The 27,789-nt window shown below is 42.5% G+C and overlaps 2 protein-coding genes across 11 annotated transcripts in view; one reads left to right on the forward strand and one right to left on the reverse strand.

Annotated features, from left to right (window-relative positions):
* adcy2a (adenylate cyclase 2a) overlaps nucleotides 1-12,393 on the forward strand; it is an 83,228-nt gene extending 70,835 nt beyond the window's left edge. For 2 of the 4 annotated variants that reach the window (XM_034698435.1, XM_034698433.1), the window contains 7 exons: nucleotides 349-433; nucleotides 2,707-2,865; nucleotides 6,075-6,221; nucleotides 6,472-6,582; nucleotides 6,680-6,794; nucleotides 9,435-9,559; nucleotides 11,212-12,038. In XM_034698435.1, coding sequence (XP_034554326.1) covers nucleotides 349-433; nucleotides 2,707-2,865; nucleotides 6,075-6,221; nucleotides 6,472-6,582; nucleotides 6,680-6,794; nucleotides 9,435-9,559; nucleotides 11,212-11,364 — 895 coding nt within the window. In that variant the 3' untranslated portion in view covers nucleotides 11,365-12,038. Of the gene's footprint in view, nucleotides 1-348; nucleotides 434-2,706; nucleotides 2,866-6,074; nucleotides 6,222-6,471; nucleotides 6,583-6,679; nucleotides 6,795-9,434; nucleotides 9,560-11,211 lie in introns of all 4 variants that reach the window. The other 2 variants (XM_034698432.1, XM_034698436.1) reach the window with 2 other exon arrangements.
* A 1,309-nt stretch (nucleotides 12,394-13,702) lies between these two features.
* dnah5 (dynein, axonemal, heavy chain 5) overlaps nucleotides 13,703-27,789 on the reverse strand; it is a 93,595-nt gene continuing 79,508 nt past the window's right edge. For all 7 annotated transcript variants that reach the window (XM_034697928.1, XM_034697930.1, XM_034697927.1 and 4 more), the window contains exons 78-87: nucleotides 26,753-26,902; nucleotides 25,694-25,939; nucleotides 25,247-25,466; nucleotides 23,728-23,933; nucleotides 22,993-23,196; nucleotides 19,321-19,536; nucleotides 18,422-18,634; nucleotides 17,560-17,712; nucleotides 15,079-15,310; nucleotides 13,703-14,038 (exon numbers count right to left, since the gene is read on the reverse strand). In XM_034697928.1, the coding sequence (XP_034553819.1) occupies nucleotides 13,887-14,038; nucleotides 15,079-15,310; nucleotides 17,560-17,712; nucleotides 18,422-18,634; nucleotides 19,321-19,536; nucleotides 22,993-23,196; nucleotides 23,728-23,933; nucleotides 25,247-25,466; nucleotides 25,694-25,939; nucleotides 26,753-26,902 (1,992 nt within the window). In that variant the 3' untranslated portion in view covers nucleotides 13,703-13,886. The remainder of the gene's footprint in view (nucleotides 14,039-15,078; nucleotides 15,311-17,559; nucleotides 17,713-18,421; nucleotides 18,635-19,320; nucleotides 19,537-22,992; nucleotides 23,197-23,727; nucleotides 23,934-25,246; nucleotides 25,467-25,693; nucleotides 25,940-26,752; nucleotides 26,903-27,789) is intronic.

Below are 27,789 nucleotides of genomic sequence, written 5' to 3' on the forward strand. Positions count from 1 at the left end.
CTCTTTGATTGTGAGCACTATCTTGTTTACACTTTGTTGACAAACGTTTCTTGTAAATGAAGCTCGGCTGGCGGTGAAGCTCTGCCACCGGCATTCCAACAGTAAACAAGCTCTTGTCACGGCGAAGCAGAAGTGACAGATTAAACCAAGAGACAGCTTGGAATAAAATGCTCTGCTAACCAATCATGTGACACATGTCAAAGACTACTGATGGCAATCTGAATTTTTAATTAAATGTTCTCCCTCTCTGTCACTACTGTTCCCACATGTCTTTGCCTTTATCTTCTTACTCTTGGATTTATCTTTTCTGCTTTCTCTCTATTCTCCCTTTTATCTCTCCCCTTCAAGACCAGGAGTTCTCAAAGACCTGAAGACTATGGGCTCTATCTCGCTCTTCATCTTCTTTATCACTCTGCTTGTGCTCGCCAGACAGGTAAGTTTATTTCCTAATAGTTTGAACGACGTTATCTTCCTTCCTTTTCATCATCCTAATGTCAAAGCTCCAATAAATTAAGACATCACCATTTCATTCTTTGTTTTGTGCGCCTGTATTTGTGATTTAATGTCTTTCTTCACCTCCTTTATTCATTTCGTTTGTACATACTTTAAGTTTTCATGATGTTTCCTCTGCTAAGTGAGTCTGATGGCCTGTGAAATGAGAAGACTGCTTTGTGAAACTCCTCTGCGGTCTCTTCTCCATACTCCTCCCATCCCTCCTGATGAGGGACTCCATGTGGGCTCCTTAACCTTTAATGCTCTCTCGCACATGTTCACAATTGACTTTGATGGATTGCAGTGCAGCGGGGCGGTGCACTCGGATCATTGAGGTCATTGATGAATATTTCTCCTCTGCCTCACTACAGCTAGCTTTCAGAAGTTCAATGTTAATACAAACAAAATTGGACCCCTGACACTACTACTTCCACCCCTCTCTCTAAAAACTCCATATTACCTCGGAGCTTTGGGCCACAATTGAACAGATTCATTCATCTTCTAGATGGAAATCCACTCTGCACAGCTGATTCCCTCAGTAGAGAAGGTAAAGCTTACTGTGCCACACTGTGCAGGAGAGGCATCGTGGGAGCAGTTTGTCTGGTCTCCCTTAAGCCGCTCTGGGCTGGTGATTCAAATCTGCAAGCTCTGAGCTTCTCAGGTGGACTGAGATTTAGGAGCCGTGAGATGCGGAGACCAGAGACCGGTCATTTTGGAGAGCCGTGTGCCTCCAAGTCCTGCTATTTTGGGGTTTATGCTACACTGTAGGGTGCTTACTGAAGTGATTGAGAACTAGGGCACTGCTGTTCTCTGGAGCTGCAGTACAGTTTCTGCTGCATCGAAATGATAATAGAAGGGACGACATCTCAGTGTTACTCTCACAAAAATACTGTTTCAGTGAACACACAGTAGATAACAGTGCATGTAGGATTGACATGTGTGGTGTCTGACCTTGTGTTTGCACATATGTATGTGTGTATTGTTGCTTTGGAGTAGATTTGAATGCAGGATGAAGCAGCAGCAGCCCCCTGCAGTGAGGGGAAACACAGTCAGGGTAATATTTCTGTTTAATATCAGAGCTTATCAGTTAATAGTCAGCAGCTGATGCCTCTGGTCTGCTGTGAGAATAACTCTTTATTTTTTCTCTCTTTGTGAGGACTAAACTGAGTCTGCATGCATAGTGTGCCCCCACTAAGCTGAAAACACTCCACAAATATATTAGACATTTCATGAGAGCTGACGGCAGGGACATTTTGGCATCACATTACGCAGGACACATTTACTCTCTGCATTATTTAGTGTGCTGTATGTAGATGTATGGGGTTACTTTCCTCCAGTGTAGACACTGAGAACTCCTTTCTATCAAATTTCAGGGCCCACTGTGAAAGTGGAAGGAAAATGCGATATTAGACTTTCTTTGAAGAGTGAGTGCTTCTGGATTTAAATTAAAGCCACAAACGTGGACTTGAATGTGACGCAGATTGAGTTTGAGCAGATAATAAATCTATTTTCAATCAACCAATTACTGACGTCTCAGGCTTATGAAAAGGGAGCTTGTGCTTCTAATTTGACTGGAATACAGAATGTTTCTACCCGGTGTGAGTCACTCGAAGTAGACGTGTGTACAGACAGACTTTGTCTCTGTGACGTCCCCTGAAACAGGTTCTTCTGGTTCTAATTTGAAACCGTATCTCTTTCTCTGCTTGATCTTTTTTTCATCATACATCATACAAACATGTTTGTCCTGTGTTGATTCATCCTCTTTATCAGCTCAGTTCATCCCGTACTGCTCAGGAACAGGTTTAAATAGAGTCATGTTCATGGAGCACCTGAGCTGCGTGGGCCTCACAGTATGAATGAAAATCTAACATCACATACAAATTGTCCCCTCAACATTCACCCACACCTGCTCTGAAACATCCACTCTCCTCTGTCTCACACAGTCATTTTCAGATTTGCTCCTAATTTCATGCTGGTAAAGTTATTGTGTTTGATAGAACTGAAGCCACATTAAGTTTCTGTATTACTGTCCCCCTCTGAGGTTGAATGAGTGAAACACGTGGCTGAATTGTAGCCTGCTCTTTTTCAGTGTTCCTTTTCTCTCCTTGCTGTAATCTCTTCTTGTAGCTGTGTCTGTTTTTCTCTGTGACTTGATGGAAGCAAGCTGTACAGCTGTACCTTCAGTCTCTTCACCTCTGTGTCCTCTTGTAACAGAATGAATATTACTGTAGGTTAGACTTCCTGTGGAAGAACAAGTTCAAGAAGGAGTGTGAGGAAATTGAGACGATGGAGAACCTCAACCGAGTTTTGTTGGAGAACGTTCTGCCTGCACACGTCGCGGAGCACTTCCTGGCACGCAACTGGAAAAACGAGGTCGGTATCTTAACCGTCATGTTTTCGTGTGATCATGAATGTTGTGACAGGTAGGGATGGGACCGGTAAAAACGTTGAGAGATTATACTTTTAAAATGAGAAAATATTTGAAGTAACTCTTTGATTTTTACAAAGTGAACGATCATTCAAAAATCATTGCCCATCCCTAGTGGCAGGTGGCTGCAGGACAGATGTGACGTGGTTTCAGAGGTCCCACAGTACAAGAGGCTACATGCCAAGAACCATTACATTAATTTGGTCATTAACTCTGATGAGGCGGTGGTTCCTCTTCGTGTGTGTTAGGTCAATATAATCAATCTGACACTCAGCATTGACCGTCTGTATTTATTGATGGTGTGTCCACCTCCTCCTGTGGTACAAAAGACAGCCACACACTAACCCTCACGAGGGACGATGATGTATCAGTGATGCATCAATACATGGTGGAGCTGTGTGGGCAAGTGGAGCTGCAGCATTGACATCCTCCCCCTTATCAATAATACACATTAAACTTACCCGTAAATATGGATAAGATTGAGTATATGACCTATACTGCAGCCAGGCAGAAGGGAGAGAACATGTTTTGGCTTCACTTTTAGGGAGCCGTTACGATATCCATCTTTGATTACAGTCCACAGTGCATAGTTGAGATTTTTTCCTGTTTCATTAAGGGGTTGATATTGCAGAACACACACCAGGTATTCCAGTTTGTCTACATATTAAAGCTTTCGAAGAATATTTCTTTATAAATGTGAATGTTTGTTGCACCACTTGGTCTTGTTGTTTAAGCGTGACCTCATGGACTGAGGATACCGTCCTTTACGCCAGGGGTTCCAAAAGTGTGGGTCGGGACCCCCTGGGGGATTGTGAGACGCAAATGGGGGTTGTGAGATGTACAGACCTGATCAAAATCTTAAGACCAGTTCAAAAATTGCTAGAATTTGCATTTTGCACATTTGGATCTTAATGAGGTTTTAAGTAGAGCTACAATATGCAAAAGCAAGAAGGGGGAGTGAGACAAAAAGCACTTTGAAAAAGTAATTTATTGAAAAGAACAATTAAACTGAAACAGGCTGTTTATCAGCTGATCAAAAGTTTAAGACCACAGGCTATAAAAGCCAAAATCTGCTCCAAATTTTCATTTTCTGTCAGGCATTCACACGGTCATGCCCTCCTGATGGCTAAAGCTAAGAAGCTTTCTCTTTTTGAACGTGGTCGGATTGTCGAGCTGCATAAGCAAGGCCTCTCGCAGCGTGCCATTGCTGCTGAGGTTGGACGCAGTAAGACAGTCATTCTAAATTTTTTGAAAGATCCTGAGAATTATGGAACAAAAAAGTCAAGTGGTAGACCCAAAAAAATTACACCAGCGCTGAGCCGGAGGATCCTATTGGCTGTCCGTCAAGACACAGGGCGGTCCTCGACCCAAATTAAGGCCCTTACTGGTGCCGACTGCAGCACAATAACCATCAGACGACATCTGCAGGAAAAGGGTTTCAAAAACAAAAAACAAATTCAAAGACCTTGTCTCCTTCAACGCCCTCGTCTCCTTCAACGCCACAAAACTGCCCGTTTAGACTTTGCCAGGGAGCATCAAACATGGGACATTGAAAGGTGGGAAAAAGTTTTATTCTCTGATGAGAAAAAATTTACCTTGACAGTCCAGATGGCTTCCAACGTTACTGGCATGACAAGGAGATCCCACCTGAGATGTTTTCTACCCGGCACAGTGGAGGGGGGTCCATCATGATCTGGGGTGCTTTTTCATTCAGTGGAACACTGGAGCTTCAGGTGGTGCAGGGTCGTCAAACGGTGGCTGGCTACGTACAGATGTTGCAGCGGGCATCCCTCATGACTGAGGGCCCTCGTCTGTGTGGTAACAGCCGGGTTTTTCAACAGGACAACGCTGCAGTTCACGATGCTTGCTTGACGAAGGACTTCTTCAGGGAGAATAACATCACTCTTTTGGACCATCCTGCATGTTCCCCTGATTTAAATCCCATAGAGAACATTTGGGGATGGATGGCAAGGGAAGTTTATAAAAATGGCCATCAGTTCCAGACAGTTGATGCCCTTCGTGAAGCCATCTTCACCACTTGGAGCAATGTTCCCACTAGCCTCCTGGAAACACTCGCATCAAGCATGCCCAAACGAATTTTTGAAGTGATTAACATGAACGGTGGAGCTACTCATTACTGAGTCCTACTGAGAACATTTTTTCTTCTGGTTTGGAGAGTTTTTCGTTATTTTTTGAGCGTATTAAACAGCCTATTTCAGTTTAATTGTTGTTTTCAATAAATTACTTTTTCAAAGTGCTTTTTGTCTCACTCCCCCTTCTTCCCACCAATATTTTGGGGGTTGCAGGCTGAAGATTTTGTGAACCCCTGCTCCTTACGCAGCGGTCTCTGGTGTGACTACCGGCCATGACCCTTTGCTGCATGTCATCCCTCACTCTCTGCTTCCACACGTCCCTTCTCTCTTCAGCTGCCCTGTCTGATACATGTATCATGGTGAATGGATGGTGCCTGCTGGTTCAGAGATGTTAGTTCATGAGTTTATATTTGAAACCATGATAATCACTAGAACTGAATCTTTTCATGAAGTATTAAAATGCTAAATGAACTATAATGAAAACACATTCAGAGACAGGAGAGGAGGATCTGCTGAGTTGCCTGTAGGACTTTCTCATTCATCATGTCAGACATTGTTTCACCTCAAGAGAGCGTCTGGCACAGAGAAAGTCAAACTTTAACATCTTTGAAAGTTTACAGGACATGGTGTGCTGAAGGTTATGAGGTTTTAAATAAAAATGCTGCTTCTGCTGCAAATGTTCTGAATGAAGAGTCAGCAGATGACTCTATCTCTGCACTTGAACAGGATCCAGGAGCAAGCTGCTGCTCTAATGGATTTTAGACTCACTGTAATTTGGACGGTGGTTTGGATGATTTGCCTACTTTCATTTCTCCGTCTGATTCACAGCCTGTGGTTTGTCGTAGTCCGTGGACCCACTTATGACTTGATTGAAGAAGAGTATTTCAGAGTCATTTAATACACAGAAAACTATGGAATTAATTCATTGAGGCGTGCTTAAAATCAAACATTTCAGGTTGTTTCTTTTGTGTTTGATGCTGGTAGAAAAGTCATCAGTTTTGTGTGATCACTTTGTTCCTATCCAGATCTAACATCTGTATTCTATCATGTTTTCTGTGCAGGATCTGTACCACCAGTCCTACGACCTGGTCTGTGTCATGTTCGCCTCCATCCCTGACTTTAAAGAGTTTTACACCGAATCTGACGTCAACAAAGAAGGATTAGAGTGCCTCAGGCTGCTCAACGAAATCATTGCTGATTTTGATGAGGTAAAGAACTTCCACTCCTGCAGCCTTCGCAGCATCCTACACACGCAGCATGAATACTAAAAGCAGAGCAGAATATCCTTTTAAATGATTGAACTCTGAACTTTTTGTCTCATATGCAAGCTTTAACCTTTTGTGATGATATCTGGATATTCTGAGAGGCTTTTACTGGCAGGCACAAAGGAGAAAAGAGTAATGCTTTTAACATTTTCATAAACTGTTGTGTGGATTGTGTTTGTACTTTTGTGTGTAGCTGCTTTCCAAACCCAAATTCAGCGGTGTGGAAAAGATCAAGACCATTGGCAGTACTTACATGGCTGCTACAGGGCTGAACGCATCACCCGGACCCGAGTACACGTCCCAGGTAGACTGAAGTCTCAGGGTTTATGTCTCTATCATGAACTTCTCTGTCACCTTTTGTGTGATCAAAGAGTCACTGGTTCTGCTCCTCTCTGTTTCAGGAGCACGACAGGCAGTACATGCACATAGGGACCATGGTGGAGTTTGCATTCGCCTTGGTGGGGAAGCTGGATATGATCAACAAACACTCCTTCAATGACTTCAAACTCAGAGTCGGTGAGTCACACACGGAGCTACGTTTAGAAGCTTTACGGGACGGTTCAGTTTGTTTTAGCTCCTAAAATCCACCTCGAGTGGACCGTTGAACCTGAGCATTGTCAAAACGTGTCAGCACTATTTATTCAAATTAATTTCCCCTCCTGGGAGGGTCAATGAGAGCCAAGAGCAAAACATGCAGGGTAAGACTGGACTGAAATATTAGCCACTGAAAGCTGATTATTGCAGAGTAGGTTTACATGTACGATGAATCTGTCTTGGTGGTTTTGTGCATTTACACTCAATACAGAAATAGAAAAGGGAACAGTGGTATTCCTGCAGTTAAGAAATTAAAACAGATTTTTTTAGCATATATAATTTGATGAATATTATATAGAAAATATACAATATATCTCTCTTGTGTATGAAAAGAGCGGCTGGGTCTGTACAGATATGTGTCAGGTGCAAACGTAACCTCCTGTCTAATAATATGAGTCCAATGCTGAAGTGTTAAAAACTGCAGTTCATTGAGGATCCGCTTGAGGCTGGCTCCGAAAGGACAGGAAACTACATACACACCAATTCAAAAAAGCTGATCTTTACAGCAGAAATAAACATGTTTACAGCCTGGTACAAAAGACCAGTGTAGTCTGGATAGCTCATTTCTCCATCGGCACACACAGTAGGGGGGGGGGGGGGGGGGATTTTTTTCTAACACAGCAATTTTGAAGATATTGAGATTACAAGTCTTCCAGTGAGAGGCACAGCTGACTTGATTGACAGGCGGGAACACTGTAGCTGTTGGCTAGTAAGCTCAAAGCCCGCCTCTTTACCTCACAATCGATCAACAACAGTTATGTAGAGTTCAACATTTCCAATATGGCTGCAGCCAACAATTGGCTTCAAAACAGCGCTTCAGAAACAGATGGGTGACGTCACAGATACTACGTCCATATTTATACAGTCTATGGTTCTGACCAGGTTTGTCTATAGTGAGGATCTTCCGATATCCAAATCTTGGTGCGATACTTGTATTTGCCTTGTTTGTTTACAAAAATAACTCAAGTAAACAAATCAACTAAAAGATGTCTGGCTTATTCCATCTTGGTCCAGCTAGCATTGTTATAAAACTCACATATGAAATCATAATTCTACCAGACTGGTGTGAATAAGTTGGTTACTTGAATATAGACACAAAATATTGCTAATCCACTTAGTGCTGTGTTATAATGATAACATGTTTTAGATCCACTTTAAACTGATGGAAACAGCCTGACCTGAAGAGTCATTTATAATGTGCAGTGAGGCTCAGCAATGACAAACGTTAGAGCTGTAAATGTCTGATGCATCATGTTTTAATTCACCACAAACTTTGCTGTAGCGCTCTGGGAAGGAGGTCGTGGTTTCAGAGCACACCGGTGCAGCAGTGCAGCATTTATTGGAACAATAAATCTAAAAGTCAAGATCATGAAGTGCATTTCATTCTATTCCCAAATTAAGATGTAATTATTTTGAACCTAAAAAACAGTTCAGAAATGCAAAATAATGGATTTTTTTCTCATGCTATTCAAAATGTGATTAATTCATAACTACTGAAATTCTCGATTTATCAGATAGAAATAAAATGAGTGATTTGACAGACCTGATCCTAGCCTGTTAGAATCAAACAGCTGGGTTTACTATGGAGACTTAACTTGAATGTAGACCTAGCATATGCTCAGTGTACACACTTGGCGAGGTCAGCATGGCGACACACGTGTGGCCTTACTGCATCCTTGAATAGTCTTCTTCTTTCTGTTTTCAGAGCACTCGCTCATTGTGGGAGTTCTGTCTTTGTCTTGAAACAAACACAGAGAGATGCAAATATGTCCTATAACTAGAAAAAGAACCACATGTTCACAGTTAGACGTAGAGTCATGGCAACACAACAAGAGAGAGAGAGAGAGAGAGAGCGAGAGAGAGAGAGAGAGAGAGAGAGAGAGAGAGAGAGACTGACTGCAGAGAAAGAGGCAGAATGAAGAGACAGCAGGAGGTCAGGTCTCAGCTCGCTGCATGTAGTGAGAGTTTGAGTTCGATACCTTCAACCTGTCTGGGAAGATCTCAGCTTGGGATGCTCCATTAACCCAGCAGTGAGCGTGCGTGTGAGCCTCCATCCCTGCTGTTTCCAGACCGCTTTCAAATGCTCCACCAGCGAGGGATACGAGAGCTCACCCACAGGGACGGACAAAACCAGAAGCTGTGTTCCTGTGTGTCTGCGCGCTTGCATAGATTGCGTTTTCCAGGAATCTGGACATGACTCAGAAGTCAGAGCGAGGAGAGGCCGGTGTAGTCGATGTGCTGTTAAAAGCTCCAGAGCTGCTTAGCAGAGGTGCTAGAAGTGTTGGGATTAAGAGTTCAGCTGCATTTAGCTTTCACTTCAGCTCATGCTCTGATGAAACTTTGTGAAAGCTTTATCCTGAATGTAGCGAGTCGTATAATGAAGGCCTTTCAGAGCTTTTATTTGACATCATGTCAAACATCGTCAAAGAATGACATCAGAAATACATGCGTAAATGATGTGTGCTGTTATTTCACATTTAGATAGAAGAAGTAGGAATCTGAAAAATGTTGACTGAGTGAATGTGAATGAAATGAATCTGATTGCTGGTTTTACTTTGTCAGGTATTAACCACGGTCCAGTGATAGCTGGCGTCATTGGAGCCCAGAAACCACAGTATGATATCTGGGGGAACACAGTGAATGTAGCAAGCAGGATGGACAGCACTGGAGTTCTGGGGAAAATACAGGTAGGTGAAGGACACATCAAATTCAAAGCCTTTATTTGTCTCTGTTTATTCTCCCTGCTGTCTGTTCCTCCACATGAATAAGGTCTGAGTTCCCTCCTGGGTTGCGTACTTCACTTTTAAAACTGATTTAAAACTGAACTACTGTATAGATCAGTTTTGAGCTTTTAAAGATGAATGTCTTCAGAGGGAATGAACGGGCCAGAGGCTGAGAGCCACAGACAGGCAGGAAAGTAGTAAGAGTAATGAATGATGTTTGTTTTGTTTTGTTAATGAGCTTTGTTAAAAATAGAACGCTAGAACAACAACAGAATAACTCCTGATGCTTCTCTAAACATCAGGCTGTGTTTGGAGTCGACTCCAGCTTTGCTCCATTTTCATATGTAGAGGATTTTTTAATTCAGCACAGATGTTGAACAGATAAACTCCTCTCCTCTGCTGGGCTGTTTGTGGCAGCAAGGACATTACATCAGCTCAGCATCACGTGACATCTTCCAATCATTCCCTCCCTGCCTGAGCACTGATAAGATATAATGGTTTTTCACCTGCATGGCGAGGGGCTGTGGGAATGATTCAGCCTTCGGAGGGATGTATTGCACTTCACAGCCTGGACATGTTTGATAGAGCCATCTGCTCTGAGATTGCCTCCATACTTTTTGAGATACTCAGAATTATTCCGAGGTAGCACGCAGATATTTCTCATCTCGTGTTAATTTAGCGCCTGATTTCCAATCCAACAGAGGATGTTTTCATTCTGTGATCTTTAGAACTTCAGTGGCTCGACAGTTGTACAGTTTTGTTTTTGTAGATCAGCTCTGTGCTTAGAGCTCAACTTCATACAGATTCTTGCAATCTTATAAAATGTAAGGGTTTAGAAAACACTTGATACTTTTAGAACTTATTTCGGCGGTTGAAGCACTGCAGAGGTTTGGTGTTTCAGAGCAACATTCCAGGAACACAAGACTCTGTTATACAAAGTTAACAGGCGGCAGATTGGAGAGCTGATGGCCAAATCCCACCAGATCCGTGTCCAGTCCGTCTCCGACCCGTCACAGTACTGGATCTGATAGGTTTCTATTCTAATCGATGTGTTAACTTCCACTGGATCCGATCAGTTGAGTTCTGACTGCGTCTCTGATCCAGAAGGTCGGAACGCAACGGATCAGATACACAAGACTTCTATTGTTGCCGGATGCCGGAGCACGACGCATCAATCTCAACAGAGCAGATGGAGCGGGAGAGGAAGTCAGGCACCAAAACAAAATGAAAACATCCGGTTAATTTTCAGAATAAAACACTCTGTGTTATCACCAGATCGTTTCTAACTTAACCATGACAACAAAATGTCATTTTGAGCGGAGGCAGACCTTGAGTCATCAAGTCAGAGGTTTTCAGAGGACGATAAAGACAACATGGACAACGAGAGAAGGTGGAGAATCCCTCGGTCACAAGACTCCAGCTGTCCGGCGGTCCTGCTCCTTGCTCCGTTCCAAAAAAAACAACCGCTGGGTGTTGACCGACGAGAGAGCACGGAGCCAGACCACAGCGGATCAGACCGGACACAGATCTGGTGGAAGTCCCGTGTGAGTGTGTTTGCCTGCAGGGATGATACTCAGTCATGTAAAATGAGTTAAAGCATCTCTTTCTCCCGGCAGGTGACGGAGGAGACGAGTCGCATCCTTCAGACCCTGGGCTACATGTGCTCTTGTAGAGGCATCATCAATGTCAAGGGCAAAGGAGAGCTGAAGACGTACTTTGTGCACACAGAGATGACCCGCTCACTGTCCCAAGGGAACGTCATGCCGTAAGACTGGTACAGAAATGACAACTACATGCAAATGTTCCTTTGACTGCAGAAGACTGTCATCTGAACGCTGTTGCAACAAAGTGTGAGGACTGAAGGGTTCAGGTTGGGTTTTAATGTTGCAAATTATCTCTGCCACAGCTGTAGAATACATTTAACCACTTATGTACCTGTAAGTGTAGCATGTACAGCAAGTAGGCAATAACCTCTGAAATCTGTTGTAAAATGAATGTGGGATGAAGAGTGGCAAAAGTTGAGTCAGAGAAGAGAGAGGAACTTTCAGCATCATGATTCAGTTCTTGGAGACTTGTGTGGGTCACTCTGCCACAAAAGCCTCCTTTCACCTGGAACATCCGAAACAGAACCTTTGTCCTTGAAGAGCATCCAGAAGACACTAATTTCAGAGTGAACAATGGAAGTACAAGACAAAGAGTGCTGATGTCACGAATACAGGAACGTTTCGCAGACAAAAGTCAACAGACGGAGGATCTGACACATCGATGAAAGAAGAGGACGTTTGTTACAAAGGAAAAACTGCATGACCACTGCTGACGGAGGGAGAGCGAGGCCTTTTATCAAAGCAGCCAGCCAACGGGGAGCGACACGCGAGTGTACATAACTCCATCGACCTTGTTAGAAACACAAAGTCTTGGATGTATTGAAAAGGCAGAAAAAGCATTAAAGACTATGAATATATTGTGATATTCATATATGGCCAAGTTTCCCTCCGCTGTCATTGCACTCTTCTCATCTTGTTTCTGTCCATGCCTGAGAAGGGAACAGGAGGAGTTTGATCATATTTGAACCATTACAGTGTGATGTCAAATAATACGACTGGATAAAAGAAGGGATGAAGAAGATTGAAGGTGAAGATTTGATTTGGGGAGCCTGAGCCTGATCTGTGTACAGGGTAGCTTTAGAGTGCGTACAGTGGTTTTATAACAAAAGAAAATACTACCAAAAAAGTGTTTTGATGTTTTGATGCCATCGTTTTTTGTAAAAACTTCATTAAAATTTCTATGTATTTCAGGTCTGTTGAGTCTTATTCATTACTGTGATGCTCCAGTGTTGCAGTAAGGTGGCTGATGATGAAGAGATCCCTGCACACTGCATCACTCTCTAACAGAAACTACAGTCGTGGAAACAATGATTAGACCACCCTTGTTTTCTTTAAAGTCTTGTTCACTTTGATGCCTGGGACATTTGTTTGGACAAATATAATGATAACAACAAAAATAGCTCATAAGATTTTAATTTAAGAGCTGATATCTCACCATTTGACATGGTTCTCTTGATAACCAAAGTCACATAAGTTCTTACATCAATAGCTATGTCATTGTACTGCCAAAAACAGTGCTTTTAGGAATTCCATGTTTTCCTCTCTGTCTGTTTTAGTCACATGACACACACAGGAGTTAGTACTTGATTACATAACCATTGTTTTCGATGACTGCAGCTATAAGTCTTGGCATGCTCTCCACCAGCTTCTGACATTGTTCTGCCGTCACAGACAGCAGCCCATTCCTGATGCAAAGATTCAAACAAATTTGCTTTGTTTTTGGGTTTGTGGTCCTCCATTTTGAGTTTGATGATTTTCCACAGGTTTTCAAATGGATTTAGATCTGGTGATTGAGCAGGCCAAGGCATGGTTTGAAGGTTGTGGTTCTCCATCCAGGCTGTAACTGACATTGCTGTGTAGCAAGGGGCATTGTCTTGTTAGAAAATCCAGTCATCGGAGGCAGGAAAGAGTTTTCCAGCTAATTGAAGAAGACTGTGTTGAAGAGTAGCCCTGTACGTGACCTGGTTCATTCGCCCTTCACACGATTGCATTTGCCCTGTTCCACCCACACTGAAACAACCCCAGATCATCACCCATCCATTGCCCCTACTGTAACACATGAGGGTATTTGCATGAGGCCGTTTTATCACATCAAGTAAACCTCCAAACCCCAATCAACATGTTTTCTACTTACATGTTGTACATTCTTGACATGATGAAGCCTCTGGTGGGCTGAGGAAATATGTCGACACTAATCAGGGCCAACTGATCTCTAAACCTTACCTCTGCGATGATAAGACGAAATACACGGCACGATGAAGACCAAACTTCAAATCTAAGAAGGCACACAACAGTCTGATGACTTCAGAAACAGCTGACCCTCAGTCATTAGACTGCAACACTGATACATGATTCAAATTCAGTTGCTCAATTCCACTGCTACCTGTCAGTTTTATGACATATGACTATCTGGCTGTAATCTGGATTATGCAGGCGTGACTGTTAATCTCCTTTGTCCTTCTACGTGATCTAATCACATTTTGGAACAACAGACAAACAGCAGTGATGTTTACAGAGGCTTTTATTCCCGCTGTGCATGACCTTACTTCTCCTCCACAAACAAAGTGCTGCAGCAGCAGTCCCAGCAGAGTCCTGTTTGCTTCAGGACTTAGTTCACGTGGCTGACAGTGATTTCATCACGGCTAACCTGCCACAGGTATTCGTCAGTGTTCGCCAACATGGAGCGATCACTTGACGTCACAGAGGAGAGCCACGCCCCGCAGGATCCAGTATTCTGGAGTGAGTGACGTCTTCAGGTCTACAGATGCGATGTAATTCATGTCAGTTCTCACTGGCTTCTTGTAGATGGGGCAGGAGTAGAGGCGGGAATCCTTTGAACCTGGAACACACAAGCAAGAGTCAGCTGACACACTGAGAAAGACCAGAAGTACAGTCATGTGGAGTGCTTCCTGCAGACCCAAGAAGTTGTTGTTTAAGACCACAAATACAAACGTGATCATTGCTGAGACCAAAATATAATTTTAAACACTTGAAAGAATAAAACAGCCCTTTAACAAAATCAACACTTTTAAAGACCCTCCAATTAACAGAATGTGGCTGACGGGGAAAAAGAAACACCTCAAAAAAGGAGCCAAATTATTTATTAGTTAAAGTCATAATTGCAATAAAATTCAATGAGTCAATTTATGTACTCCCTGAGCACCACCTCATCGCAGGTAGCGCGCCGAGCACGTGGCCTGTAGGTGAAAACATGCTCCCCTGAAGAGTTTTTCAAGAACCCCCCATCAGCACAAAAACCAGCAATCCTTTTAACAAGCAGACGCCCCTCAATGAGTCACGCTCAGGGATGATACATGCAGGGAGCACACTGGGCTCTTTGAAGGGAGTCACCATCGGGTGGAGGAGTTTTCTAGACTTTCACATGTACAATCAAACATGTATGATGCACACGCTCAATCCCAGCAGGAAGCTGCCTTATTGGAGGGGAAAGCCGGGAGGGGACCTGATGTAAACAAACTGCATTACACGCATCATTGGATCATTAATTCACTTTCCAGGCAGCCTCGCTAGGAGGCATCCACTGGGGTTCATCCCTCTGAATGTAGTCTGGTCTTATTCAGAACAAACACTGCACCACATACTGCTGCTAATCTACTCCCATACTAAATAAATAGCAGTTGGTTCGATTGACATTTAAATGTTACCCCCAAACATTGTGAGTGACTGTGAGATGCAAATGTTGAGGAGGACAGAAGAGGGAGAGAGTGAGACAAGTGAAGACTTGACAGGTTGATCCTGATAGAAGAAGACAAGATTAAAGGTTTTGAGTTGGTAGATCATTTTTACATCACTAAGATCCACCACGTTAAGTGCTTTAAACTTCAAGCAGTGATTATTTTCTTCATTTGTAAATCTCACCGTTATTCTCAGCATACATCCTGATCACAGGCATCATCTCGAAGAGGACTTTGGGCTTTGAGTCGATGAGTTTGCAGTTTCGGCGGTCCCAGCCTGCGCCTTCCAGGTACAAGCCGTAAACATACACTCCCTCTGCGGGGGGCTGAGTGATGTCATCCTTCATCCACCGGGTCACGTCGTTGCAAAGCACCATGCGGTCCAGAGCCCACCCCTTGTTGGCCCGAGTGATCTCCTGCAAATGCAGAAAAGAAGTCCACAGGTGAGGTGCCGGCAGTGAAGTGGGCAGTTTGACCCGGCACTCTACAGAAGAGACAGAACTGACATTTTGCAAAGTTTCCCCTTAAGAAAATCAATAGTGATAACAGGCCTGTAATAGAGGTAGAGTAAAAAGCACTGTGGAGGGCAGGAGTGTACTCCGCCGAGGCAATGTTTTCAGAGATGCAGCACAAAGACAGAGAAAATAAAAAACACGCCTCAAAAGAAGCAAAGAGAGAGAGCAAAGAGACGAGTACATCAATAAAAAGTGAGCTCATCATTCCCTCGCTCATTTTTACCTTAGAAAAAGAAAAAGAAAAAAGACTACACCTTATTGGACGATACTGAACAGAAGAGAAATGACAAAGACAGAGAGAGAGAGTTATAGAATATATGTGCTTTGGCAATAACATCTCATTGTTCATGCCAATAAAGCAAATTTGAAAAAAAAAATTGAATTGAGAGAAAGAGAGAGAGAGAAAGAGAGAGAGAGAGAGAGAGAGAGAGAGAGAGAGAGAGAGAGAGAGAGAGAGAGAGAGAGAGAGAGGGTCTAAGAAAAACAAGTCAGTCACAAATAATACACTGAATCTGAACAGAGTGGTGCTGTACTCAGAAAAAACAACAAGTACATTTGAGATTTGACACAGAACTCCCTGCTCGGTGAAACATAGACGTCTCCATCCACAGTCATTTCTCTGTAGGGTTTTCCTGTCCTGCCTCCAACAAATAAAACTAGCAGGCAGTGCGATCCAAACACCAATCTACTTCTGAATTATGTCTTATTCCTCAAACTTCTGGAAGCAATAGTAAAGAGATAGTCTGGCTTTGTAAACATATACAACCCCCGGGTCTCTGTCGTAGCTCTTTTTCATAGTGGCTGAAAAAGATAAGCAGACATCAGGTCTGAATCTCTGATAAATTCAATTAAAGAGATTCAATCAACCAAAGCCTTCAATAATTATGGAAATGTCTGCCGGCAAAGAGTAAATAAAGTACATAAAACCCTGTTAGAGGCAGTAATAGATTTATTTCAAGTACAGCTAGCAAAATAATAGCCCACTTTACTGCTTGAAATGGATGCTGTAAGTGCCGGGATGAAAGCAAGACAGGGGCATTAGGATGGAAGGAATACTTGAAGTGATAGAAGTGACGGTATGAACGGAGTGAAGAGCAAATGAGTAAAAGTGTGAGTACAAACATCTGAAATGTAGAAATCAATGAATTCATGTTGACACAAACCAAGAACTCGTTCTTCACTTCATTAGATCTGTGTTTAAGGAGAGGCTGAATAATCCACCTGATCTTACTGTCGTTATTTTGGACCACAAGAAAGTGTTTACCACAATCTCAGTTCCTCATCCATTTACATATTTGTACTGACATAACACAGCCCAAAATGTAGATCTGTTTTCATCTGAATGTATCAAGGTGTCTTTAGTGCAGAATAAATCCTTATTCAACATGCTTTGTGAGCATTTACGAAAAACTTTGGAATGAGGAGCTCGTTCAGGAAGGTAACTCGAGCTGCACAGTTTCCACACTTACACAACTCATGTCCTCAATCCCAGACAATATGTTCTCCCATTCGGGGGTCCATCTAAGCTGCAAAAATGCTCCCCCTGCTCTGTCAATTCCACTGCTGCCGGTACTGCGTGTATTGTTTCAGCCCCACAACCCCAGCATCCACCTGCAGCATCCACCTGCAGACTCTGACTAAGGTGTTTAAGATATTATCTCATCACTCTTCGATATCAGAGGTCAGAGCCTAGATGCCAAACACAAACAATGTTCTGCTGCTGCAATAAACATTTCCAATCACTGTGAGCGTGAGTTATCTGACTGAAATGAGCTGGCTGAGCAACAAGTGAAAGAGCAACACTTAATAAACGTAGATTACCTGCTCTAAATGTTTATTGATGTCATCTAATTCTCACTTCTGTTTAATGTTTATAATAACTTGAAATGAGTGTCAGGGTTTCAGTAAGGACATGACTTGATTTCTGGATCAAACAGGGTTAAACATTCATATTACATCTCTGTGTGGTATTCAATCCCTTCACATTAATATAAATTGGAACTGAGAAATGTGTGTGTAGTTGTATTTCACTGTCTGTGTGTCTATGTGTGTGTGTGTGGCTGTGGCAGTGTTCCTGTTCTCCCTCTGTGTACCATCTGCTCTCCTCCCTGGCGGTGGTAAGTACTCAGGTAGCTTGATACTGTGTGTACCTGTCTCATGGCTGTTAGGAAACCCTGCGGGTTGAAGAAGCCTGTCATCCAGAAGCAGTTGGGCCGCCCTTCAAAGATCCAAGCCTGGAACTGCCGGTTCCGCTCGAGCAACTCTGTGAACCAGAACCCCAGGGTGCTGGAGACCCATGATGCCTGGAAAACACAGACAAACAACAACATGAGGGAAACATCACAACCAAACACAAAGCTGTCATCTGGATCGATCAAAGGAGAAGACAACAGAGACACGAAATAACAAACAAACAGATTGTGAGTCACTGCGTGACAAGAGCAGAAGAAACAATTCAGAAGGATAGAATAAAGTCTGAAACACAGCCAGGACATTATTCAAATCTAAATCATTCCAAAGATGTGATGTTTGAGAGGGAAAGGCTGGAATGCCAAAAAGGGTATTTGTTTTCTTCTTTATCATTAAACCTGCAAGTTCTCATCCTTCAGAGCAGATTCAAGGCATTTTGGGTAACATTTTAAAGTCATGAAAACAGAAATAAATGAGCTTGACAAGAAACTACTAATACATTTCCTTTTAGCAAGAAATCCCTCTCTAGTGCTTTAGAAAAAACTATGAACAAAATAACAATGGATAACTTTACCGGCACAAATCAGATGAGTGTGATGCCCATTAGGAAGTCTTATGTGGCTTTTTGAGAAGCAGCGAATGATTAAGAGGCCTGATGTTAAAGCTAATACAATCATAGAGTAACCCGTACTAGACTTCTTTGTTCTCTTTCAAGCATCAACGAGCCAAAGAACTTTAAGTCTGTGATTGAATTATAAATGTAACTCTGACGACAGAGTGAGGTCAATCTAAACTATGATTCAATCGTGTCCCTCAACCAACCTTCTTCCAGCGTGCAGGTATGCGTGCGTCATACATGCAGTCCAGAGCATCTCGCAGGTTCTCACTCATGATGATGGTTCCATCGATCGCCAGCATGAGGTCCGTCAGGGTAGTCCGGACCAGAACTATGACTCTCTGCATCCGATCGATCTCCTGACGCAGGAAGATGTTCATGGGTTGGAAGGGACCCATCTTCTGGAGGCGCTCTCTCACCTGGTTCAGTTTAATATATCAAACAACATTTTTAAAGCATGAAGAAAAGAAGTATCAGCACTTAAAAACCTGTTGAAATGATACTGAGATACATGTTCAGCTGCTAGAACTGGAATCACTTTATCTGAACCTCTTCAGCATTTATCAGATTTATTTGTGACCCTGGAGCTGTTCTTCAGCTTCATTCTCATCCCCATAATGCACACATACATGTTGGTTACATGCTTCTGGTACAAATTGAGTACAAGATGTAATGTTTCTATAGTTACTGCTGCAGGACACAGAAAAGAACAAGAGGTTAAATCTATTTTAAACTTCCTGTAAGGATTGTGTTTTATTCCAGATACATTGACGTCATCATTTCCGTGTTTTGTTTTTTTAATTGGATAGAGACCATGACGAGTTTTGCACCTCATCTCAAAAAGTCAAACGCTCCTCTCACTTTTCCTCCGGTGACAACAACGTGAAAACCCGAAATAACACACAGCCAGCTGGATCCAGCTCCATTCACACCCCCTCTTTTATTTTTAGTCCTCTTTTTTTCTCTGTTAAACACACACAACCTTTCATCACCCCACAAACACACATCCCACATCTTCGCCTCTGCCACATAGCACGTTGCGCTTGAACACACACCTCAGGCTATTAATGGGGCAAAGTCTGAAACATATCGCACACAAGCTTACTTCAAAAGGCACATAGTCAGGAGGCAGTTTCTCCAGCATGTCGTCAGCCAGCCGAGACACCACTGCCTCTCTGGTTTCTCCTCCCCCTGATGAGCTGTCTTTAGGCTGAATGCTGAGGATGGTGTCCAGTACGTCTTTAGCCAGCTTACTCTGGTAGGTGATGTCTGCATTCGGGTGGAGACCAAACACCTCAGGAGTGTCGTAAGCGGGCAGACCCTGTCAAAGAAAAACAGGTGCAGTTAGGAACGAGTGGTCAGTTCGGTTAGAGGGTGTTTGTTGAATATTTTCAGCAAGAAAAAGGCAAAGCAGTTTCTTTTCCCTCTCTAGGTGACTGCTGCATGATGTCCTTTGTGTCCCCCCTGTACAGCAGCCTTGAGCCCACAGAAAAGCCTGACAGAGCTCATGGCCAAAGCTCTCCAACAATGTCATGTGTTTTTTTTTTTTCTGAGCTACTTTATCACTTAAGTATTAAATATATATATATTTTCCCATGTTGTAGTTTTTCTCTGCTGAGCCACAGCAGGTCAGTGTAAAGAGTAAACAGCCAAGAGTCTCCTCTGACACACACAGCGTCACCAGCTGCTTCTTCTCACCCTGCAGCAAAGAGTGTCGCTGTGAGGGCGTAACACGTGGGAGGTTCACGCGATCCCTCCCACTCCACTGCACACATGCATCTGACAGACTGGTACAGTATGAAGAGTGAGTGCAGGGGAAACGATCACTCTTAACACCGGATACACAGCCAGCTATACTCAGTGGATCCTAGACCATGCCAAGGGTCCTGCTGCTAGATACGGAGCTGACAGACAACATTAAGACGAGACACTTGTGCCTCAAAAGAACGATGTGTGTAGTAAATGTTACCGTCACAGAAGCGGTGCAGACTTGAATGAGTGTAGTTGCTGGATGGGCGATTACTCAGACCTTTGTCTTTATCTCTCTTTGCATTATTTTCTGCCATCTCTTCACTGTAGCTATTCATTAATTATCTTACTTTTTTTCACTACAAAGCAATTCAGTAGACGTCTTTCCAAGTTTTGCAGCAGACCTTTGAGATAAGAAACCATTGATACAATACGTAAGGTAAACGTACTTCATTAATCCTACATACACACAGTTTGATATACAGTATCTCACAAGAAAGTCTACAAACAATTTGTTAAAGACAGCAGACTAAGCACATGTATTACTGGAACCATGTCTTGTGGTCTGATGAGACCAAGATAAACTTATTTAGTTCAGATGGTGTCGAGCGTGTGTGTCGGCAACCAGGTGAGGAGTACAAAGACAAGTGTGTCTTGCCTACAGTCAAGCATGGTGGTGGGAGTGTCATGGCATGGGTCTGCATGAGTGCTGCCGGCACTGGGGAGCTACAGTTCATTGAGGGAACCATGAATGCCAACATGTACTGTGAAATACTGAAGCAGAGCATGATCCCCTCCCTTCAAAAACCGGGCCACAGGGCAGTATTCTAACATGATAACGACCACAAACACACCTTCAAGACGTCCACTGCCTTGCTAAAGAAGCTGAGGGTAAAGGTGATGGAGTGGCCAAGCATGTCTCTAGACCTAAACCCTATTGAGCATCTGTTTGGCATCCTCAAACAGAAGGTGGAGGAGCACAAGGTCTCTAACATCCACCAGCTCTGTGATGTCGTCATGGAGGAGTGGAAGAGGATTCCAGTGGCAACCTGTGAAGCTCTGGTGAACTCCATGCCCAAGAGAGTTAAGGCAGTGCTGGAAAACAATGGTGGCCACACAAAATATTGACACTTTGGGCCCAATTTGGACATTTTCACTTAGGGGTGAATTCAATTTTGTTGCCGGTGGTTTAGACATTAATGGCGGTGTGTTGATTTATTTTGAGGGAACAGTAAATTTACACTGTTATACAAGCTGTACACTGACTACTTTACATTGTATCAAAGTGTCATTTCTTCAGTGTTGTCCCATGAAAAGATATAATTAAATATTTGCAGAAATGCGAGGGGTGTACTCACTGATACTGTACATGCAATAATGCACAAACATGCTATGGACATGCACTTAGAAAAGATGTCAGAGTGTGGAGGCTGCCATCAACCAGCGCCACCCGAGCAGTTGAGCCCTGCTCAAGGGCACCTCGGCAGTGCCCAGGCAGCGCATCTCCAGCCACCAGTCCACTTGCCAAACTTTGTCCACTCTGGGACTTCAACCGACAACCCTCCGATTCCCAAGTCCCTATGATACCTTCACAAGATCAGATGCCTTTAAAAAATGATAGAAAAACTTGACAGAATCTTACTGATATAATTTATGTATAACTAACAATTTCTAAGCTTGCTGAAAATATCCCTTAAGATGCACAGACTTAGAGACATCTTGCAGGTGTTTTTTACTCAATGATGACAGAGAGACAGACCATCTGTTACTGCACAGACTCTAATCAGGCTCCTTCTAAAGTTGGACATTTCAGACAAACTTACTTTGTGATGTCTGCACAGACTTTAGTGAGATACTGACATTATGTAAATAAAACATTGCAACAGTATGGATAGGTCCACTATGTTTTATCGCTTTGATTTGAAGAAACCTAAACCACCTTTAACAAATTAAGAATGGTGTCATTGTGTGAACGGAAGGTTTCATGTGTGCTTGTCTGCATGTGGTATCAAACACAGCTTTGTTCCCCTTCCGCTGGAACAGACTGTTTAGTTTAAATATTATCAGAATGCTTCTGTTGTTTTGTTTTGTTTTGCTGATGGAGATCAGATTAGAGTTTGCACTTGGGAAATAAAGACAGTGGTGATTTATGTCGTCATTGCCTAGATTATCCCTCAAACATCCATCACAGTGGGCATTCAGATAGAGTCCAACATCTGGAGAGAGCCAGGGTAGCACTGATAAAAATGGGAGGTGATGAAGAAGAGTCACAGTGCTCTGGAGAGAGAAGGGATTTGTCCATAGCTGTGGTCATTTGGGGAAATTTGGCTTTGCTCCCATCTGTCTGTATTTCATTGTAATATACACACACACACTCACTCAAGCACACGAGAACAGACTGCATGATTGGATTCTGTTGTGTTTTGTAAATTTAGATAAAGTATGCACATTTGTGTGTATTAATGTTCACACAGTTCAGTGTGTTTGGATGTTGTGACTTTGTGCATCTATGCATGTGAGTGTGTGTTCTCCAAGCCTGTGTTTGTCACTCTCTATTTGAGAGGCGGTGCAGAGGAATAAGCTTGCTGAGCCTGGAAGCCCCTAGCATCCATCATAATGAAACTAGGTTTAATGAAACTCGCACAGGAACTGCCCCCCCAGACACACACACACACACACAAACCAACAGTTGAGCACACTAGCACACTTATAAATCATACATAATCTGTAATAAAATGAGCATGCTTGCATTTTATCTGAAGTCACACATGGCAGCCTGTGAAAGGATGGAGCTGACAGCATATTAAAAACTCAGGCAAACAGCTACATAACATGACAGGCATGGAATTCAAACTACATGTTGAAACATCATGTGTAAAAACATGCTAACACACATTAAATTCATAAGGAAGTGAGCCTCGTCAGACGCTGAGAGTGACAGCGACCTCTTCAGTGAAATACATTTAAATCTGCTGTATGATTCAAAACAGCCGTACAGTCAGCAATCACTCACTGCTTTGAGACTCACCTGGATGTAGGTCAGATATTGTTCCACATTGGAGCATTTTGGGATGCTGTAACCTTTGTAGAAGTTGAATGCAGGTCCAAACATGTCCTCACTGAACCACACTTTGGCAAAGGTGTTTAAGAGCCGCTTGTCGAAGTCGTCGGTCACACGCCCGCCGTACTGAATCTCTCCGATCATGTAACGCACCGTGCTCCATGACACACCCTGAAAAGATATGATACTTTGTTCTTATAACAGATAACTACTCTTTGCTTACATGTAATGGTAACAGTTGTTCAACAAACCTAGTGTAGAACATGGCACTCCTGTGTTATGAACATTGTGTTATGAGTGTAATGTTATTCTGTAATACCTTGTAAGTGGGAAGAAAACAAACGAGGTTTCTTTAACTCAACTTGTAGAAATGTAACAGATGTTTCTATTCTGATATTAAAACGCTTTGAACGCGTGATACATCCTTTTGTTCATTCATATGATTTAATTATCATACTCTTACTTTTAAAGTAAACACAGGCTCTAAGCGTATCAGAAATTGTGTAGACAAACTTCAATTTTCTTCGACAACCTGCCGCACACTCATTCAGTAAAAGCTTTTCAAACAACCTTTCAAACCTTCACCTCTCTGCACTCAGAAGTGTTTCAGCTGTATCTTCCTGTTGTTTGTAGCCGGTAGAGAATTGTTTGTTCAGCTCTAGATGACTCCACTAACCATCTGAAAGGGTTCACTTATCTTACCTTTTTAATGTCCATGTCGTCGAGGTGGTTCTGGACAAACTGGACGGTGGCGTTCAAGTCTGCCTGGTTGAACTCGTATGGGATGTTCCATCCCAGAGGTCCATACTTCCTCCTCTCCTGTACTGTGCTGTGGAGAAATGCTACCCCATACAGCATCGGCTTCCACTGCACCATGTTACTGACATCCAGAAGGTCCTGGTTTAAACCTGGCAAGACATGAAGACATCAGCAACTGTCCTCATCAGGAGGCGATGAGTAAAATGAGCAGCTTCTCAGTGCAATATCTGGAAGTGTGTTCAAAGTTCCTCCTCGCTGATTCTACTGTAGCAGATTAGGAAGACTAAGAAATTAGGGGGGAAACATAAGTGCAGAATTTCCCTTTTTGATAGAAAAAATCAAATAAACAAAAGGCTAAAAGAGAACTTAGCTGCTTACATTTTCTCTCTGGGTGAATTCATTTGTTAAATTAGCTGAACATTTTAAGATTCAGTATTTGCCACTGCTCCATGTATAAAACTCACTGTTATTTGCAAATTCTTCACTTTGCAGAATGCAAATGGTCAATTCTCATTTTGAAAACTTGTGACATGTGATGGGTCAAAGCACTTTTCTAGACTCTAATCAAGTTTACCAAATGTCACCAGGAGAAGGAGGATAACAGTGAAGTGAAGCACCACCCCTGTTTAGCCTACACAGTTATTAATATAAATTAAAAGCATTAATTGTCATCTTAATCCATAATTCTAAAGGTTAAAATATATTTGTGATGCACCTTATTCACCGTCATGTTTGAGGTTTGGTTCCATTAAATCTAAGAGGTTTATGTTTCTGCATTAATCAGGAATGGTCGAAATGTAAAGGTGAAACAACAAAAAACACAATCTGCTTTGAGGAGATAAAGAAGTTATACATACACACTGTAAAAAACACAGTTTTACTCTCTGGTTGCAATTAAAGAAAAAAGGGTTTCGGTTCATTTTTCTCTATTTCTTCTAATCAGTTAAAGAAGAATGAAGAGATGTTTTAAGTGCAGCAAGGCATCAAGAGCCAAAGATGAGTGTGTTCCCAGACTCTCCATCACCAATCAGGAACCTTGCACACCCTTGTTCCATATGAGACAGGCAAAGACAGCTGGCTTATGTATATTCAATATTATTCTCTTCCTCCCTCTTTAGGCTTGAATAAAATAATAAAGTACGCTTTGAATTGTTTAAAATTTCATGAACCTCAGAGGCTTTGATACTGAATTAGGCAGTAAACAGTTGTTCACCGTGTTTTCCCCCTGAAGCCTTCACCCCAGCTTACACACATCCCATTAGTTATTGATTTTGTGACTTACTGAAGGTGTGGGTAACTGTAAGCAGCTGTGAGCATGTGCGAACAGACTAATTGCATTGATTGAAGTCTACGTGTGATCATTTTTAGCCTCACTAACATTCTGCTCAGTTAAATGAGAGATTAGGAATTATGCACTTTTGATGGATTATATTTCACTGTATCCTCTGTAAACTGTCCCCACCTCCATAGGTCCTCTTTAGCCCCGCCTTTAGACCCTGTGGTGGTTCGTTGGTGAACTTGATTGACATCTGCAGAAGAGTGATTGGGAAGTGTCTGTGGACCTCTGTGGTAATCCAAAGACGGAAGCTGTCGTGGACAAACTCTGTCTCTGTCACTGTGTCCATTAGCTCATCCATGAAGTCCAGACCCAGGTGGCAGTTCTGGAGTAAGACCCAGCCACCCTGAGGAGAGGCAATCAGAGTAGAACAGTTCATACACTCATCATATCTCTGACTGCATAGTGATGATGTATTTAAGATTCCTGACATTGTAACAAACAGAGACATTTTCAGCAAACACATTTAGAGCCCATTTTACTAGGGCCATGTTTGGTCTATTTATGATTCAGCTGGTCAGCTGCTGCCTCATATGATGCAAAAATAGTAGCAACTGTGCACCAGTGACTCACATTAGCCATGGTCTGCTGCAGGAGCTTGCGGGCGGGGACCTCTTGTCCTTGTCCCATGGAAACATAACGAGTCTCAATTTTCAGCCTCTTTCCCAGTGCGATGATGGAGTCGGTCGGATCGGAGCCCATTGACAGGAAGCAGATAAGGGGTGTTCTTGGGTCTGATTCCTCCCACGTCCTCTCCAAGTCAAGAATCACCCCTTCAGTGTATTTCTCGCCCATTGCATCCATAATATATTTACGGGCCTAGAGGAGATAGGGAAAGTAATGAGGCAGAGTAGATGTGTTTGTTTACCGCTTCATAAAGTTAAAGGCTAAAAACATGATCGGTAACACTAGCTCAGAATTGCAGGCTAAGTTAAAACTAAACACTGGAATACATTTACTTTCTGGGGGCTGGGATCTGAGCAAATAGTTTAAAGGATTATTTTTCACAGTTTTTCCAGTAAACAGTAAACACTGCTGCCAGAGGTCAGACAAGGAAAAGTGCTGGACTGTTTGTGAGTGCAGCAAAATGAAATCCACTTTAGACTTGTCTGCAGAGGACCAAAACACTACCCATCATTAAGAAGTGGATGTCCATTATACAACGTCGATACTCAGGCTCAGTAAGCTCCAGAGTGATAGAGATATTTTACTAAATGTATTCCACTTTCCCCTTCAAGGAGAGACTTGGCCAAGGGAGACATTACTAAAGATAAAGACATTTTCAGATTCTTCTTTTTTCCTTGACTCAGTCTCATTAATACAAGTGCATTTTTAAAGTAGACCAGAAGCTCTTCTCAGGCCCTGAACTCTTCCATTAATTAAGAATATGCTGATTTAAACGACTCAGCTGAGTCTCTTTTATGGTAATTCATTCCTTTGTCTGAGGTTTTGCTTTATGTGACAGACTGCATCATACACTTATAAATGCAATATGATGTAACTTTGAAACTGTGGGATTATACTTTCAACAACTATACTTCTTATTGTGTCAGTGTTTCTAAAGTAGAGGGATGGAACTGATCCAGGAACTAAACTTGGTTGTAAGGTGGATACACAGGTGTCTACTCTAACCTGTGCAATGGTCCTGTCAGGACACCAGCAGCGTATGAGGAGCAGGCGTCTGAAACAGTCCAGAGCCTGATCGTAGGTGTTTGGGAACGCCTCCTCCTCTGGGGCCTCCTTATCGAACCAGGACTTCCACTGCTTCTCATTTCGACTTATCTGAAAGAAATGTGAACACAGATTCAGAAACACAAAGATAATAAAGAGAAAACCTCTCAGTCCTGTTACAACTTGAATGCATTTGCTTTCCACTCTCCTCAACACACATCAAATTGTGTTATGTACTAAAGGAGCATGATGAACATGTGGTTTCCTGTACCTCCCTGTGCCTGCAAAGCCTGGTTAGGTGATAATTTGTTCCCTTCTCTACGGCACACTAACACAATAAAGACAATGACCTCTCTGTCGATACATTACTATGCATTATGTATTAAACATGGCCTCCTAATCATTTTACAACAACACAGAGTGATGCACGTCATATAATGCATCATGTAAGGCATCATGTAGCTCAGATCAAAGGATCAGTTATCCACACTTGTATTGCACTTTAAAGCAAACTGTCTACACAGCGGTTTGTATCGATTCCAAGTAAACAACGTGTGCTTTCAAGAAGTGACTTGAATGCTTAATAGCACGACATAAGAAAACACAGGGTGACATCACAGCCTGTTAATCACTGTGTTTATATGCAGGCAGGAAACCAGGTTACTGTGAGGAATCAGGTTAAAGCAGGCAAACAGAGATTGTGTTCAAGGTGCATGCACTGTAATAACCTGGTAACTGTTTGACTTCATGCAGCTGGCAGTATTCAGATTGAATGTCATGGTGATATTGGTGGTTGGTGGTAGGTTTAATCTGAAAATGTGAGGTTCAGCTGTGGAGAGACTTGGTGAATGTATAAACATTTTGTTCTGTTTTAGTAAGTGTAACGTTATCTTGGATTTACAGACACACTTTTATCAGTAAGATGTTCATTTCAACTCTTTCTAGAAATAACAACTTTACCCTAAATGCATGAAATCTATGTTATATGTCAATCCATA

This window comes from Notolabrus celidotus, chromosome 12 (genome assembly GCF_009762535.1).
Source record: "Notolabrus celidotus isolate fNotCel1 chromosome 12, fNotCel1.pri, whole genome shotgun sequence".
In the NCBI taxonomy this organism is placed as follows: domain Eukaryota; kingdom Metazoa; phylum Chordata; class Actinopteri; order Labriformes; family Labridae; genus Notolabrus; species Notolabrus celidotus.